Source organism: Meles meles, chromosome 11 (assembly GCF_922984935.1).
Source record: "Meles meles chromosome 11, mMelMel3.1 paternal haplotype, whole genome shotgun sequence".
In the NCBI taxonomy this organism is placed as follows: domain Eukaryota; kingdom Metazoa; phylum Chordata; class Mammalia; order Carnivora; family Mustelidae; genus Meles; species Meles meles.
In genome coordinates, this window is record NC_060076.1 from 20744726 (window position 1) to 20758642 (window position 13917).

The 13917-nt window shown below is 49.4% G+C and overlaps 1 protein-coding gene across 2 annotated transcripts; it reads left to right on the forward strand.

Moving 5' to 3' along the window:
• Positions 1-259: 259 nt before the first annotated feature.
• On the forward strand, positions 260-9781 carry SLC46A2 (solute carrier family 46 member 2). Of its 2 annotated transcripts, XM_046021893.1 has the most exons (5): positions 260-1507; positions 2950-3033; positions 3502-3658; positions 5788-5816; positions 8995-9781. In XM_046021893.1, exons 1-5 carry the CDS (start codon positions 379-381, stop codon positions 9102-9104), a joined length of 1509 nt encoding a protein of 502 aa, XP_045877849.1. In that variant the 5' UTR covers positions 260-378; the 3' UTR covers positions 9105-9781. The 2 variants fall into 2 exon arrangements, with proteins under 2 accessions (XP_045877849.1, XP_045877848.1); XM_046021892.1 differs by lacking the exon at positions 5788-5816.
• The last annotated feature ends 4136 nt before the right edge of the window (positions 9782-13917 follow it).

Sequence of the window (13917 nt, forward strand, 5' to 3'; positions counted from 1 at the left end):
GAAGGCGCCCCGCGTCCAGTGAGAAGCCGGGGCATGCCTGGCTGGGGGGCCATCGGGCCATCGTCAGGCGGCCGCGCTAGCCAGAGCAGCGTGACACGACGACCCGGGGGCGGTGACGCGGGGGGCCGAAACGGGGCGGTGCGCTCCCGGGCGCCCGGCTTCCTGGGCTGTCGCCAGCCCGGCTGGGCGTGCGGAGGCGGAGGCCGGGCGCGGCCTTTTAAGGCTGGGAGAAGTGGCCGGGCCCCGGGGTCAGCCGCGCAGGGCCGGCCACTGTCACACGCGCCCCGCGCTCCGGCTTGGTCCCGTCCCGCGCGCACCCGGCCGCACGGCGCACACTCGCGCTCTGGGACCGCATCCGGCCCCTCTCCGAGAGTCCTCATGGGGCCCGAGGCCGCCTGCCCGGGGAGGGGCCTCCTGTCTGGCCTCCAGGTGAGGACCTGGATCGAACCTGTGGTGGCCTCCACGCAGGTGGCCGCCTCCCTCTACGAGGCGGGGCTGCTCCTCGTGGTGAAGGCGTCCTTTGGAGCCGGGGCCTCCTCCAACCACAGCACCAGCCCGTCGCTCCGGGACGCCCTGGAGGACCAGCAGCAGAGGGCCATCTCCAATTTCTACATCGTCTACAACCTCGTGGTGGGCCTGACGCCGCTGCTGTCCGCCTACGGGCTGGGCTGGCTCAGCGACCGCTACCACCGCAAGATCTCCATCTGCGTGTCCCTGCTGGGCTTCCTGCTCTCCCGCCTCGGGCTGCTGCTCAAGGTGCTGCTGGACTGGCCGGTGGAGGTGCTGTACGGGGCGGCGGCGCTAAATGGACTATGCGGCGGCTTCTCGGCCTTCTGGTCCGGTGTCATGGCGCTGGGCTCCCTGGGTTCCCCCGAGGGTCGCCGCTCTGTGCGCCTCATCCTCATCGACCTGATCCTGGGCCTGGCCGGATTCTGTGGGAGCATGGCCTCTGGGCATCTCTTCAAGCAGATGCCTGGGCACTCTGGGCAGGGCCTGGTGCTGACCGCCTGCAGCGTGAGCTGGGCTGCTTTTGCATTTTTCTACAGCCTCTTGGTCCTGAAGGTCCCTGAGTCGATGGCCAGACCCAGCAGGGCGCTCCCCGTGGTGGACACGGTATCTGGCACGGTTGGCACCTACCGTGCCCTGGATCCCGATCAGTTAGACAAGCAGAGTGTGGTGGGGCACGCTCCATCCCCGGGGAAGGCACAACCCCCAAGGACTATCATTGCCCTGCTCTTTGTGGGTGCCGTCATATATGACCTTGCTGTAGTGGGCACCGTGGACGTGATGCCCCTTTTCATGCTAAGGGAGCCTCTCAGTTGGAACCAAGTGCAGGTGGGCTATGGTATGGCTGCAGGGTACACCGTCTTCATCACCAGCTTCCTGGGCGTCCTGGTCTTCTCCCGCTGCTTCCAGGACACCACCATGATCATGATTGGTATGGTGTCTTTTGGGTCAGGAGCCCTCCTCTTGGCATTTGTGAAAGAGACATACATGTTCTACATTGGTGAGTCTGGCTTTCCCGGGGAAGAAGGACAAGGAAAATGTGGACACCTAGGATCATGGGGCTGACACGGTGTGGTGTGGTGTGGCGTGGCGTGGCGTGGCGTGGCGTGGCATGGTGTGGTCTAGGTGTCCCAGCTCAGCACCAGGGATGGGGACTACTATCGTAAGAAGGGAGACAGGATTACATGCGGTTGAGTTAATGTAATTACACTGTATTGTGTTATCTGTGTTGCTCACTGAAACGTTATCCCAGCCGATGGCTCCGGGTTCTAGGTCAGGGGAGGGTCAGTCAGTGGTGTCTGCAGTCAGTAGGGAAGGTTTTGGATTGGCCTTAGGAGAAGGGGTTAGATTTTTTCTCTCCAGTTTTAAAGGGACAAAACATTGAAGTAAGCAGGCTGGAAAGGTCCCTTCATTAAAATCATTTCAGGCCAAGCATGGGCTGTTTAAAAATGGATAAAAAACTCTCCATAAATGCCTTTCACAATCAATGTAATAATTCTCTCAGAGAAGTAGAATGAAGTTTCCATCTGAGGACCACAGACAGAGAGCTCTAGATCCAGATTCTAATAGGACTTTCTACAATGACAGAAATCTTCTAAAATCTGTGCTGGCTGCAGGGTGCTGTCCAATATGGTAGCCACTGGCCATGTGTGGCTCTCTAGCACTTGGAATGTGGCTAGCACCGCTAAAGAACAGAATTTTAAATTTGATTTTAATTTATTTATATAGTCACTTGTGGCTAGTGGCTGACACATTAGAAAAAACAACTCTAGACAGTCACCACAGGCTGTCCCTTGGCTGAGGGCACACATCTCAGATGTGCCAAAATGGCAACTTAGGCCTGGCCAGCTCCCAGTTAGGCTGCATGCAAAGGCCGGAGTACCAGTCCCCCTTCCTACCACCTCTACCTCTCCTTTTCTCTCTCCACACACTCACACCTAAACACACACCACACTGGGATTATGAATAAGGAAGGAAGGGTGTGTGGCGGCTGTGTAATGTGGCACACATTCCTGGGTGCACTTTGCCAAAGCTCCTGCAACTGTCTCCCAGAGGGGGTCTTGAATGGTGATAGAAGACACCTCTGTCCCAGCGACAAGGTGAAGAGTCCTGAGTCACTTCAGTGACATCAGCTCCAATTCCCTAGATGCCACTTAAATCTGCCAATGAAGACAGACTTCACTATCCATCCCCATGCCAGCTGTGCCCTGCCACCTCGCAGGTGGGTCTGTGGCATCGATGGCACCGTCAGAGCTCAGGGACTCAGCCTGCCTGGGGGGGGGGGGCATTAGTCCACTAGCAGAGAAACCACTACATCCAGGGCAAGCCCATGGGGTCTGTGGGGAGAGGGAGATTCCCTGTAAGGCTTTTTGCTTTCTTCTGATTTACTCCTTGGCCAAGGCAGGGCACAATGAGGAGTGTTCTTGTGTGATTTCCTTCCAGCTCGAGCCGTCATGCTGTTCGCACTCATCCCCATCACAACCATCCGATCAGCAATGTCCAAACTCATAAAGGGCTCCTCTTACGGTACGTTAAAGAAATCTCTCTGAAATTCTCTGCCCGGCCCATTTCAGAGCTGCTTGGGTTGAAGCACAGGGTTCAGACTTACAGAAGGTCTACAAGAGAGTTCCAGAATCCGGTTGAAGCACAGGGTTCAGACTTACAGAAGGTCTACGAGAGAGTGCCAGAAGCCACCTTGAATACACTAGGAACACTCTGGGGTCCATCCAGGGCAGAGGGGGTGAAAACAGGAGGATGGGAAAGACTCAGAAAGTCAGTCACTGAAAAGCCACAGTCAGGGGAGGAGGCTATTATTTGTGGGTTGCCGAAATATCCAGCTGGATAGAGGCAGGAGTCCTGGCGGAGTGAGCCGAGACTGAGAGGGAGTTCTGGGAAGGACACAGAGCCTCCTGAGAGCTCCCTGGAGACTCAGCTAGTGGGTAACAAGGAAGGGAGAGCAGCATATCTTCTTGGTAACCCCTGTCCCTTCCACAGGAAAGGTGTTCGTCATCCTGCAGCTGTCCCTGACCCTGACCGGGGTGGTGACCTCCACGGTGTACAACAAGATCTATCAACTCACCATGGAAAAGTTCGTTGGCACCTGTTTTGCTCTCTCCTCCTTTCTCTCCTTCCTGGCCATCATCCCAATTGGGTAAGACAGGAGCAGTGACTGTGGTTTGGGCTGAGGCCCTCGGGCACATGTCAGGGCCCGCTGGACCCCCTCCAGCCTATTAGCATAAAGAATTATTTATTTGCAGCCTTTAGGCAGTGGGTTCTGGGTCGGCTCTCCCACAAAGAAAAAGTCCTCCTGTTCCTCAGGAGGAATCTGGCAATGTGGGAAACCCCCAAAGTCCTGAATAATGAACAGACGGCCACAAGCAGCTGGCATACTTCCTGGTAGTGTGGTAATTCAGTTTGTTTATGAGAACCTCATAGACTTCCTTGTAATCAGAGGCTGGGTTTAGAAACCCTCGTGAACCACTTCCACCCCTTTTGTTCAGGTCCTTTTAGATGAGAACCATCCTGCCTCACTTCTGGGTATTCTTGGCATGCCCTCCAAAGGCTTGACAACTGGCGGCCTCTGGGCTCAGCCTCCCCTCACCTGTCCCGACACTCTCACATGCCACTGGACTGTGTGAGCTCCCTAGAGGACTTACACAATTCCTTTGATCTCTCTGGGGGAGTTGTCTCATTTGTCAAATAAGAGCAATCAAGTCAGAAAAATAACAGGCAGGAAGACCACTGGAGAAGCCAAAGAGAGGAACTCCACTCCCAGGGTAAGAGCACCAGCCTCGGACATCACCAAAACGGACCAAAATGGTCTCTGACCAGCCCTTTCTCTTGCAAGGCATCAGAGCAAGTCACACTGCAAGCCATATATGCAATTGTCAATTTTCTAGTAATGTTTAAAAATGATAATGGGTGAAATTGATTTTAGTAACACATTTGATTTGGCCCAATATATCCAAAATATCACTCTAACATCTAGTCAATTTACAAAAGTATCAGTGAGGGTTTGTTTTTTTTTTTAAGTCTTTGAAATCTAATACGTATGTTATGCTAATGGGCACATCTCAGTTTGGACTCCGTTTGCGCACGTTTCAAGTGCTCAGGGGCCAGTGCAATAGTGGCTACTCTATTAGCACAGTCTTGGATGGTTTGAGCCCATTTACCCCTCATTTCTCATTCAGTGATGTCCTCTCATGCTTGTATCAATCCCACCAGAGGAGAAAGGAATACAGTAAATATATCCACGCTAAGGGGCAAGGGACTTGATAAGGATTTGCATTTTAGGGGACTTGCCTGGTAGCACACGGAGCTCTATGTGTCAGTAATGGTGGCATTACAGACAGCTCAGTAGAAACCAATCGAGGGCAGGCTGGAAGAAGCAGGAAGTAGATGGCAGTAAGGCCTTGTGAGAATTCTCACATCGTAATAGATGTCCCTGCCTACACAAAAAGTTGAGGCTCTTTTTTTTTTTTAATTTATTTATTTGACAGAGAGAGAGAGAGCACAAGTAGGGGGAGCAGCAGGGAGAGGGAGAAGCAGCCTCCTTGCTGAGTGGGGAGCCCAATGCGGGGCTTGATCCAAGGACTTTGGGATCATCACTTGAGCCAAAGGCAGATGCTCAACCAACTGAGCCACCCAGGCACCCCAAGGCTGAGCCTCTTGAGCCATCAATCATGAAGGCTCTTTGCTCTATTTCATGGTTGAGAAAAGAAAGATGTGATGATCAGAAAAGAAGGAAGGGAGGGATGGAGGGAGGGAGGGAGGAGGGAAGGCCTTTTCCTGGGCCCTGTTTTTATGTGAGTCTTGGCTGAATGGGTTGAGCTCAGCTAGACCTTAGCATGCAATACAAATTTCCCAGCTGTCTGCCCGAGTAAATAATGGATTAGTAGCTGTGCCATTTGGAAGCCACCCAGCCCTATTTGGGAGATGGGCGAAGTAGTCTCATTAACCTAAACAAACAAACAAAGCAAAAGAGAACAAAAGAAAATAAGCCTGAGTAGTTAATGTGCGGCATAGCTAGAGAGATAAATGGACCAATGAAAGCCATGAGAAAATACAGTACTTGGTTCCTTTCTACAGTTTCGCTGCTTCTTGTGTGTACTGTGTGGGATCCTGGTCTTGTTTGAGAGACTTTAGGGCACATGAAGGAGGTGGGCTTCTCTCAACCTCTCACCCCAGGACACTATGTAATGTGCGCTTGGATTTGGTCAGACTTTCCGTGCACGGCGTCTTTCTTAGGCCCTGCAGGGTCTTAGCGATTTTCTATCACAGATGGAGGGACAGGATCTTGAATCCATCAAGTAAGTACCTGAGTGCTTACATGAATGAGGCACTGAAGTAGTTGATCATTATTTCTCTCTCACAGTCATTTACCAGTAAAGAGACACATGGGAAAATAAAGCCTCATTGGCTGTACACTAGAATCACCTAGAAAGCTTTAAAAATCACTGATGTCTGGATCCCACCCCCAGAAGTTCTGAACCAGTTGATCTGGAGGGCAGCCTGGGCACAGGACTTTTTAAAAGCTCTCCAGATGATTCGAATATACAATCAAGATTGAGAACTCTGGTACGAAGGGAGTGTTTCCATTACCTTTCCCTTCTGTGGAGTCCCTGAATGAACAAGATCTTGAAAAATTCTTACAGTTAGAAGAGGCCAAGGCGGTACCATCAATCAAGTGAGAGCACCAGGGAAAAGCAGTAGAACTTTCCAACCACAGAGAGAAAAGCTACATTCTAATGACAGAAGCCCAGGAAGGCATGTGATAGCAGGGAACAGAGGAGGCAGCAGAGGGCAGAACGCCAGAGGAGTGGTCCCTGGGCCAGAGCTGCCAACAGCCTGCTTGCCAGAAGGGACTGTGTCCCCAGCCCTTTCTGGTCCCAAAGAGAGCCAATTTCACATTACTGTTGAGAACCGGCCTTCTCCTACTTGCTTTTCTTACGTGCAATTGGGAGATGTTAAAGGAGTAACTGTCTCTGCCTATCTGTGACCTACTTGCCACTGGATTCTTCTCTACCCTCCCCACCCTTTATAAATTAATAGTAACAATAGCAAACATGTAAGTAGCCCTTATCATGGGCTAACTACTACTTAAAATATTGCCTATATTTAATGAATTTAATCTTCCCCCAAAGTTCTTGGAGGTCATTACTATTGTTATTTTTGCAAATAAGGAGACAGACACTCTAGGGTGTTCTGTAACTTACCAAATGTCCACAGCCAACAAGCGGCAGAGACAAGGGTTGAACCCAGGCAGTCTCTGACCCACCACAGGGCACTGCTTCTTAGAGGAGTCACCACTGTCTGGGTTCCACCTGTCCTATCTCCTTAGAGAGCTCCCTCCCTGCAAGAGCGAGCTGCTCCCTCCTGAATGCTTACTGAACCGACATGTAATCTACCACCCAAACTCAACCTCCATTGCTTCATGGTCAGCTTCTGCAAAGGCTGGTGTGCCCTTGCTGCATCCTCATCTCCCACCCATCTGAGCCCCCACCTCCGACCACCAGAGCTCTTCTCATTAAGGCCACTAACCACTCTTCAAGGTCGAAGCCACTGGACTCCCTGCAGTCCTCTTTCTTCGCGATCCCCACACCAATGGTCTCTCCCCACTGTCATCGGGCTTTCTCAACACCTTACTGCTTCTTCTTGACAAATCACCAAATGGAAGATTCTTTAGGGCTCTGCTCTGGGTTCTCACTTCATATTCTCTCTCTAAGCAAACTAAAGGACTTTCAAAACTTCAAATTACCATCTAAGTTTCCAAAATTGGGTTCTTGATGCCTTCCTGCATCTCTTCCCTCCCCAGTCTGTCCTACCTCACTAAAAGGTACCACCACTCCCTCAGGAAGAGAAACCCAAGTCCTCCCTCTACCTCCCCTTACTGCTAATCCATCAGACCTCACTGATTCCATCTTCAAAATAGGCCTAGATTTCATCCTTTTCTTTTTATCGCTACTGTTACCACCCCCAGGCCTGAGCACTTGAACAACTGGATTAGCCTCTGAACCGTTACCCCCATGTCCACTCTTGTGCCCACCCCATCCTCCCTCCGCCAGGTGCCCAGAGCAATTTCCTTCAAGTGTTTAAACAGATCATGTCATCTCCTGCTCAAAGTTCTGCATTTGGCTTTCATTGCTATTAGGATACAACCTGAATGTCTTTCCACGGACCACAAGGCCCCACATAAATCCGGGCTTGCCAACCTCCCTGGTGCCTGTTGCTGCTGCTTACCACCCTCCCCGACCCCATGCGTCAGCCCCAGTGGCTGCCCCTTGTGTGCTTCCCCCTTCTGCACCTGTGCCTCCTTCTTAACCCAACTGACTGTGGTCTTAACCCATCCTCAACCTAAATTAGGTCCTTCTATCATAGGCTCCCAAAGCTTCCTTTACTTTCCTTCATAGCATGACAGCTGATGATTAGTGATTGCCTTTTCATAAGCCCGCCCACTGGATGGTAGGCTGCCTGAGGGCAGAAACCACGGCTTTCTGGCTCAGCATGGATAGTCTGTGTCCAGCAGAGAGCCTGGCATGTAAGGAGTACTCAAAAAGGATTGAAGTCATCCTCTGTTGGAAGGGTATGGCCCCTACTGGCCAGCACGGTGAACCTCCAACCCCCAGAGCTGCCTGTTGGCTGACCTGAAGGCAGGGCTGGCCATCCCATCGGGTCTGCATGTTCAGGTCTCCGCAGGATTCAGCTGGAGTCAGGACTGCAGCCAGGCATTCACAGCCTGTGGGTAGCGCCTCCACGGCTGGGCTTTCCTGCCGGCTTAGTAATACAATGAGTTTTGTTTCAAGTACAGTAAGTGCTTCTCCCTGTGGAGCCCTGTGGCTTATGGAAGACGGGAAGTCAGAGTTTTGGGAAGAGCTCACAGAGCTCTCCCTTAGAAGGTTTGGATTCTCTTTCCCACCCCATCCAGCAGCTCCAGGAGCTGACCATCAGCCAGGAAGAGCTGTGCTCTGGCTTAGACTCTGAGGCTCCTAGGTCTCAAACACAGGAAAGCCCAAGGACCCCAGAGGTGGAAGGACAGGCCGAAGGACAGGCCAAAGGTCACACAGATCCAAGACTTGGCCTCAGATCTCCTAATTCCTATGCATCTCCTTAGCTACAAATATTTGCAAACAACATAATGAGGATTTGTGGAAGAGATAAAGGGAGCTATGGAAAGGCAGAAGGTGAGACAGCCAATTCTGCTTGGGATTAGCCAGTCTTGACCTTGAAATACATGTGGGAGGTCATCATCAGGCAGAAGTGAAATGGAGAGAGATTCTGGGAAAAAGAAAGTGTAGATGTAAAGAGCAGTTTTAGGACTGGAATGGGCCTGGAGTGGGAGAAGTTTCCTCCTGCCATGTTCCAACTCCAAACAGCCTCCCGGGCATGAGGGACAGAGCCTCTCAGGCGGCTGTTGGTGGGGAGGAAAAGGCACACCCTTTGCCTCATTCCAACTGCTGGCTTGTAATTCTGGATTGTCAATTCTTACAGCATCGTGGCCTATAAACAAGCCTCATGGTTGCAATACGGTGACATCACGGAGACATGAAGGTGCTGACATACGGGAGCTGCGAGGACCAGCAACAGTGGGACCCCTTTGAAGGCAAAGGAAGGAACTGAGTGCTGGTGACCAAAGCAACCCACCACTCCCAAACCCCAAGTTCGAGCCAGAGTTGGCCTCAGAATGACCCGCTCTGGCTCTGGGGTCCCTGGTGGGTGGGAAACAGCACTTTCTTGGGGATAGAAGAACTTTCTCAGTTTTCAGATGTCCCTGCTAGACAGAGGTTGGGTTCAGGGCGCAGGAGAGTGTGAACATTCGAGGGTTATAAGTAGGCTGCATACACAGTCATGCCAGATGTATCCAGGGCTTCAGATGGCAGCCCCCTTTCTTCCAGGAGCTGTCACCGGGGCTCGAAGGTATGGCTAACCAGTCATCTGGGCACTGCGCTGGGAGGCTCACAGGAGAACTCTAACCAAAGCACACATTTTCAATAGCCTAAGGGGAACACAGAGGGGATGTTTTATAAGAATTCCCAATGTTTTAGGAGATTTGGGGCTCAGGCTCTTGGATTCACGGTGGTTTTATTGTTGTTGGTACTGTTGCTTTTAAGAAGTGAATATCAAAAGACTTTCTTTAGTGGAATATTATATTGAATATTTCCAGTCAACAGTACTCCCCTCAGTGGGCGGTGTGAAGGGAGAGGGGAGATGAGATGTGCTATGAGTCATTTTATGCTGAGATACCTATTTTTTTAGCCTATTTTACTTACATAGAGAAAAGCAGACTCATTTCCTAATAAAATGGACATTTATTGTATGTGTGTGAATCATTCTGCTCTGCTCAGTCTCCCTCTATAAGTATAGGCATGGCATTCTTACACTGGGGTCAAACTTAAAGCTACAGAATATATTTAAAGCTCCAAGAATTTGGGCTGAGAGAGTCTGCATCTCTGATCCCCTGCAGGGAATAAACTAAACTTTCTGGCATGTGTCCTGAGGTCCTAGAACCAGAGTCCTAGAAGCTAGAACCCGAGATATGGCAAGAATGTGATTGCTCCTGTCCCAGAGCCCATGGTCTAGCAGGTGCAGCAGATAGAGCCTCCAGCAACAATGTATCCTACGATACATGCTAACATAAGGAAGCAAATAATCCAGAAAATTTCCATTAGGAAAATTTCTATTTAGGAAAGAACGAAGGCTTCTCAGAAGTGGCACATGGTAAGACTGGAAGGGTAAGGAGTTACCGAGGCCAGAAGTTAAGGGCCAGTCCAGGCAGAAGGAATCACAGCTGGAAGGCCTGAAGGTAAAAATATCCTCGGATAGAGAATTCAATATAAGGGGAGTGAGGAGAAAGGGAGGGGGAAGATACCAAAGCAACAGGATCAAGACACAAGACTGGAGAGGTAAGGAGGAACAACACACAAATAGAGCCTTTAAAAAAAAAAAAGTTTTTCTTCCAAGTTATGGGGCTAGCTGGTGGAAGATTTCAGGCAGGAGCACGAACTGGGGGAGGAAGGAGCAGAAGGAGCGAGCACTACTTGCAGAAAGGAGGCACGAGCTGAGATGCAGTAATCCAGGTGACGGACAATGGAGGACTGATGCTCAAGAAGGAGCTACAAGGATCGAGAAAAGTGAGGGACTCAGAGAGATCCTTGGGAGCTAGTAGTCAACGGGAGTGAGGGATGGATGAACCGCAGAGGGTGAGGCAGATGGAAGCAAGAATGCTCAGATTTGGGGTTCAGGCAACTAGAAAGAAGGCAGAGCCTCTCACTGAGACAGGCAACATGGATGGAGAAGGGGGGATGGGAAGAGGACTTCAAGGCCACACTCACCTCTCTAAACTCTCACAGTCATGCTCCTTGCCCTGGACTCCTTCCCTGGTGTCCCAGCCTGACTGGCTCCCTGACCTGGATGAATCTCATCGTTGGCTGCTCCATTCCTGCTCCTGAAAAACTGGCTTGCAACATCCAGAAACATTTCTTTACTTGCCCACACTCATCTTTGCTGTGAGCTTGTGGCTTTTATTTATTTTAAATTTTTATTGTGTTATGTTAGTCATCATACAATACCTCATTAGTTTTTGATGTAGTGTTCCATCATGATTCATTGTTTGTGTAGAACACCCAGTGCTCCCTGCAATACATGCCCTCCTTAATATCCATCCCTGGACTCATCCATTCCCCCCACCCCCTCCCCTCTTAAATCCTCAGTTTGTTTCTTGGAGTTCACAGTATCTCATGGTTCGTCTCCTCCTGTGATTTCTGCCCCCTTCACTTTCCCTTTCCTTCTCCTAATGTCCTCCATGTTACTCCTTATGCTCCACAAGTAAGTGAAACCATATGATAATTGACTTTCTCTGCTTGACTTATTTCACTCAGCATAATCTCATCCAGTCCCGTCCACACTGATAAAAAAAAGTTGGGTATTCATCCTTTCTGATGGTGGAGTAATATTCCATTGTGTATATATACCATATCTTCTTTATCTATTTGTCTGTTGAAGGGCATCTCGGCTCTTTCCACAATTTGGCTATTGTGTACATTGCTGCTATGAACACTGGGGTATATACGGCCCTTCTTTTCACTACATCTGTATCTTTGGGGTAAATACCCAAGTAGTGCAATTGCAGGGTCATAGGGTAGCTCTATTTTTAATTTTTTCAGGAATCTCCACACTGTTTTCCAAAGTGGCTGCACCAACTTGCATTCCCACCAACAGCGTTAGAGAGTTCCTCTTTCTCCACGTCCTCTTCAACATTTGTTGTTTCCTGCCTTGTTAATTTTGGCCATTCTAACTGGAATGAGGTGGCATCTCAATGTGCTTTTGATTTGAATTTCCTTGATGGCTAATGATGAATACTTTTTCATGTCTGCTAGCCATTTCTATGTCTTCATTGGAGAAGTGTCTGTTCATGTCTTCTGCCCATTTTTTGACTAGATTATCTGTTTTTTGGGGTGCTGAGCTTGAGAAGTTCTTTATAGATCTTGGATATCATTCCTTGGTCTGTAGTGTTATTTGCGACTATCTTCTCCCATTTGGTATCTCATGGCTTTTAACCAGAGCTGGGCTCTCCAAGCCCAGCACTGGCTCCTTTTCAGCCCCACCCACCTGTTACCAATGCAGCAGTTTTTGGACATTTGCCCCAGGTCACCAATTTCTTTAGAGGATATTCTAACCCCTTTGATGTTCTCAAAGTGTTGCTTCTAGACCAGCAGCATTAACACACCCCTAAGGAACCTGTTAGAAATACAAATTCTTGGGCTCTACCCAAACCAAACTCTAGAGGTAGAGGTAGGGTCCAACAACTGGTGTTTTTCACAAGCCCTCAAGCTTACAAACCAATATTCTTATCTTTGGGCCATTTTCTCCTTACGAACTTCACCCTAGCCCTCTTCCTCCTCTCGCTGCATCCTTAATCCTGAGGCCCAGAAAGCCCTGCCCTTCGTACTCTCCCCAAGTAACCTAGTCTACTCCCAGGGATTCCAGAATGTTCCAACAACTGGCCAACACCTCCACTTAGATTTCCTCAAACAAAAGTCCAAACCAAATTCTTCTCCCTCTCCACCATCTGAGTTCACTCCAACCTTTATATTTTTCTCCTGATTGTTTTCATCTGTCAGTGAATGGCATCACCTCCCAGCTCCCAGGCTGGAAACCACATAATCTCTGAGCCCCTCCCCTTACCACAGAAATTTCTTAAATCCATCTCTATTCCTATCACCTCTTGCCACTTTTATGACCTATTCCCACCTATTCCTTAGGGCTTCAGTCTGACCACAGTCCTCCAGCATACTATCTCCAGCAACTTCTTAAAGCAATTAAAAGAAATACATCCCCTCCCCTTTAATTTTCAACCAACAAAGCAAACGGGAAGGATTATTATGGGACTACTTGATATTTAAGTTGGCCATACTTATACAAATAATAGAAGAGTCTTCCCATAAGAGCTGTCAAATAGTAAATGCTAGCAGATACTTAGGTGCTTTGCAGACTTTATTGCTAGTCCTATCGGCAACCCTTCTGGGAAAGCAGGTCTTCATTTCAAAGACCAAAATACTAATGTTCAGAGAGATCTGAGATATGATCCCAATCCTCTCTTATCCCACCTTGCCACCTCATTTTGGTATGACTGCCGTCTTGTATTAGTGATGTCCACTGTCAGTTCAAGTCCATTTCTGGGGGACTGCAGTCATTAGGTATAAGCTGGACTGAGGATTCTGGTCTCTCTTAGAAACACACTAACACTCTAATGAACCACAGATGATTCTTCTTGCCTTACAGATTAAAACAACAACAACAGGGCGCCTGGGTGGCTCAGTGGTTTAAGCCGCTGCCTTCGGCTCAGGTCATGATCTCAGGGTCCTGGGATCGAGTCCCGCATCGGGCTCTCTGCTCAGCAGGGAGCCTGCTTCCCTCTCACTCTCTCTGCCTGCCTCTCTGCCTACTTGTGATCTCTCTCTGTCAAATAAATAAATAAAATCTTTAAAAAATAAAAAAATAAAAAATAAATAAAACAACAACAACAACAAAAACCATCATGGCAGGGGTGCCTGGGTGGCTCAGTTGGTTAAAAGTGTGACTCTTGATTTCAGCTCAGGTCATGAACTCAGGGTCGTGGGACTAAGCCAGCCCTGCCTGCCTGCCTGCCCACGAATCACATGGTTACACACAGATAGCAGGTGGTTTCTTCCTCTCCCCAACCTGTAAGATGCAGGCGAAGGTAAACTGAGCATAAGTCTACAGGGACATGAAGAAGAATTAAAATAGTCCAATTACATATTTTTCCTGTAGCTCGGCATATCCTGATTCCTGCAAGCACACAGCTATCTCTGTAGAGAAAATAAGAAAACACAACACAAGGCACACACGTTTTCCTGGTGTACAAAGTGGCGCAAATGACAACAGAACTCAAGG

What these genes read in the sequence shown, in the direction of transcription:
- SLC46A2 (XM_046021893.1), top strand. Translation starts at nt 379, where the DNA reads ATGGGGCCCGAGGCCGCCTGCCCGGGGAGGGGCCTCCTGTCTGGCCTC. An exon ending in CTGGCCATCATCCCAATTGG is followed by an intron (nt 3,659 to 5,787) that starts GTAAGACAGGAG and finishes TTTCTATCACAG; the next exon opens with ATGGAGGGACAGGATCTTGA. An exon ending in CAGGATCTTGAATCCATCAA is followed by an intron (nt 5,817 to 8,994) that starts GTAAGTACCTGA and finishes CAATTCTTACAG; the next exon opens with CATCGTGGCCTATAAACAAG.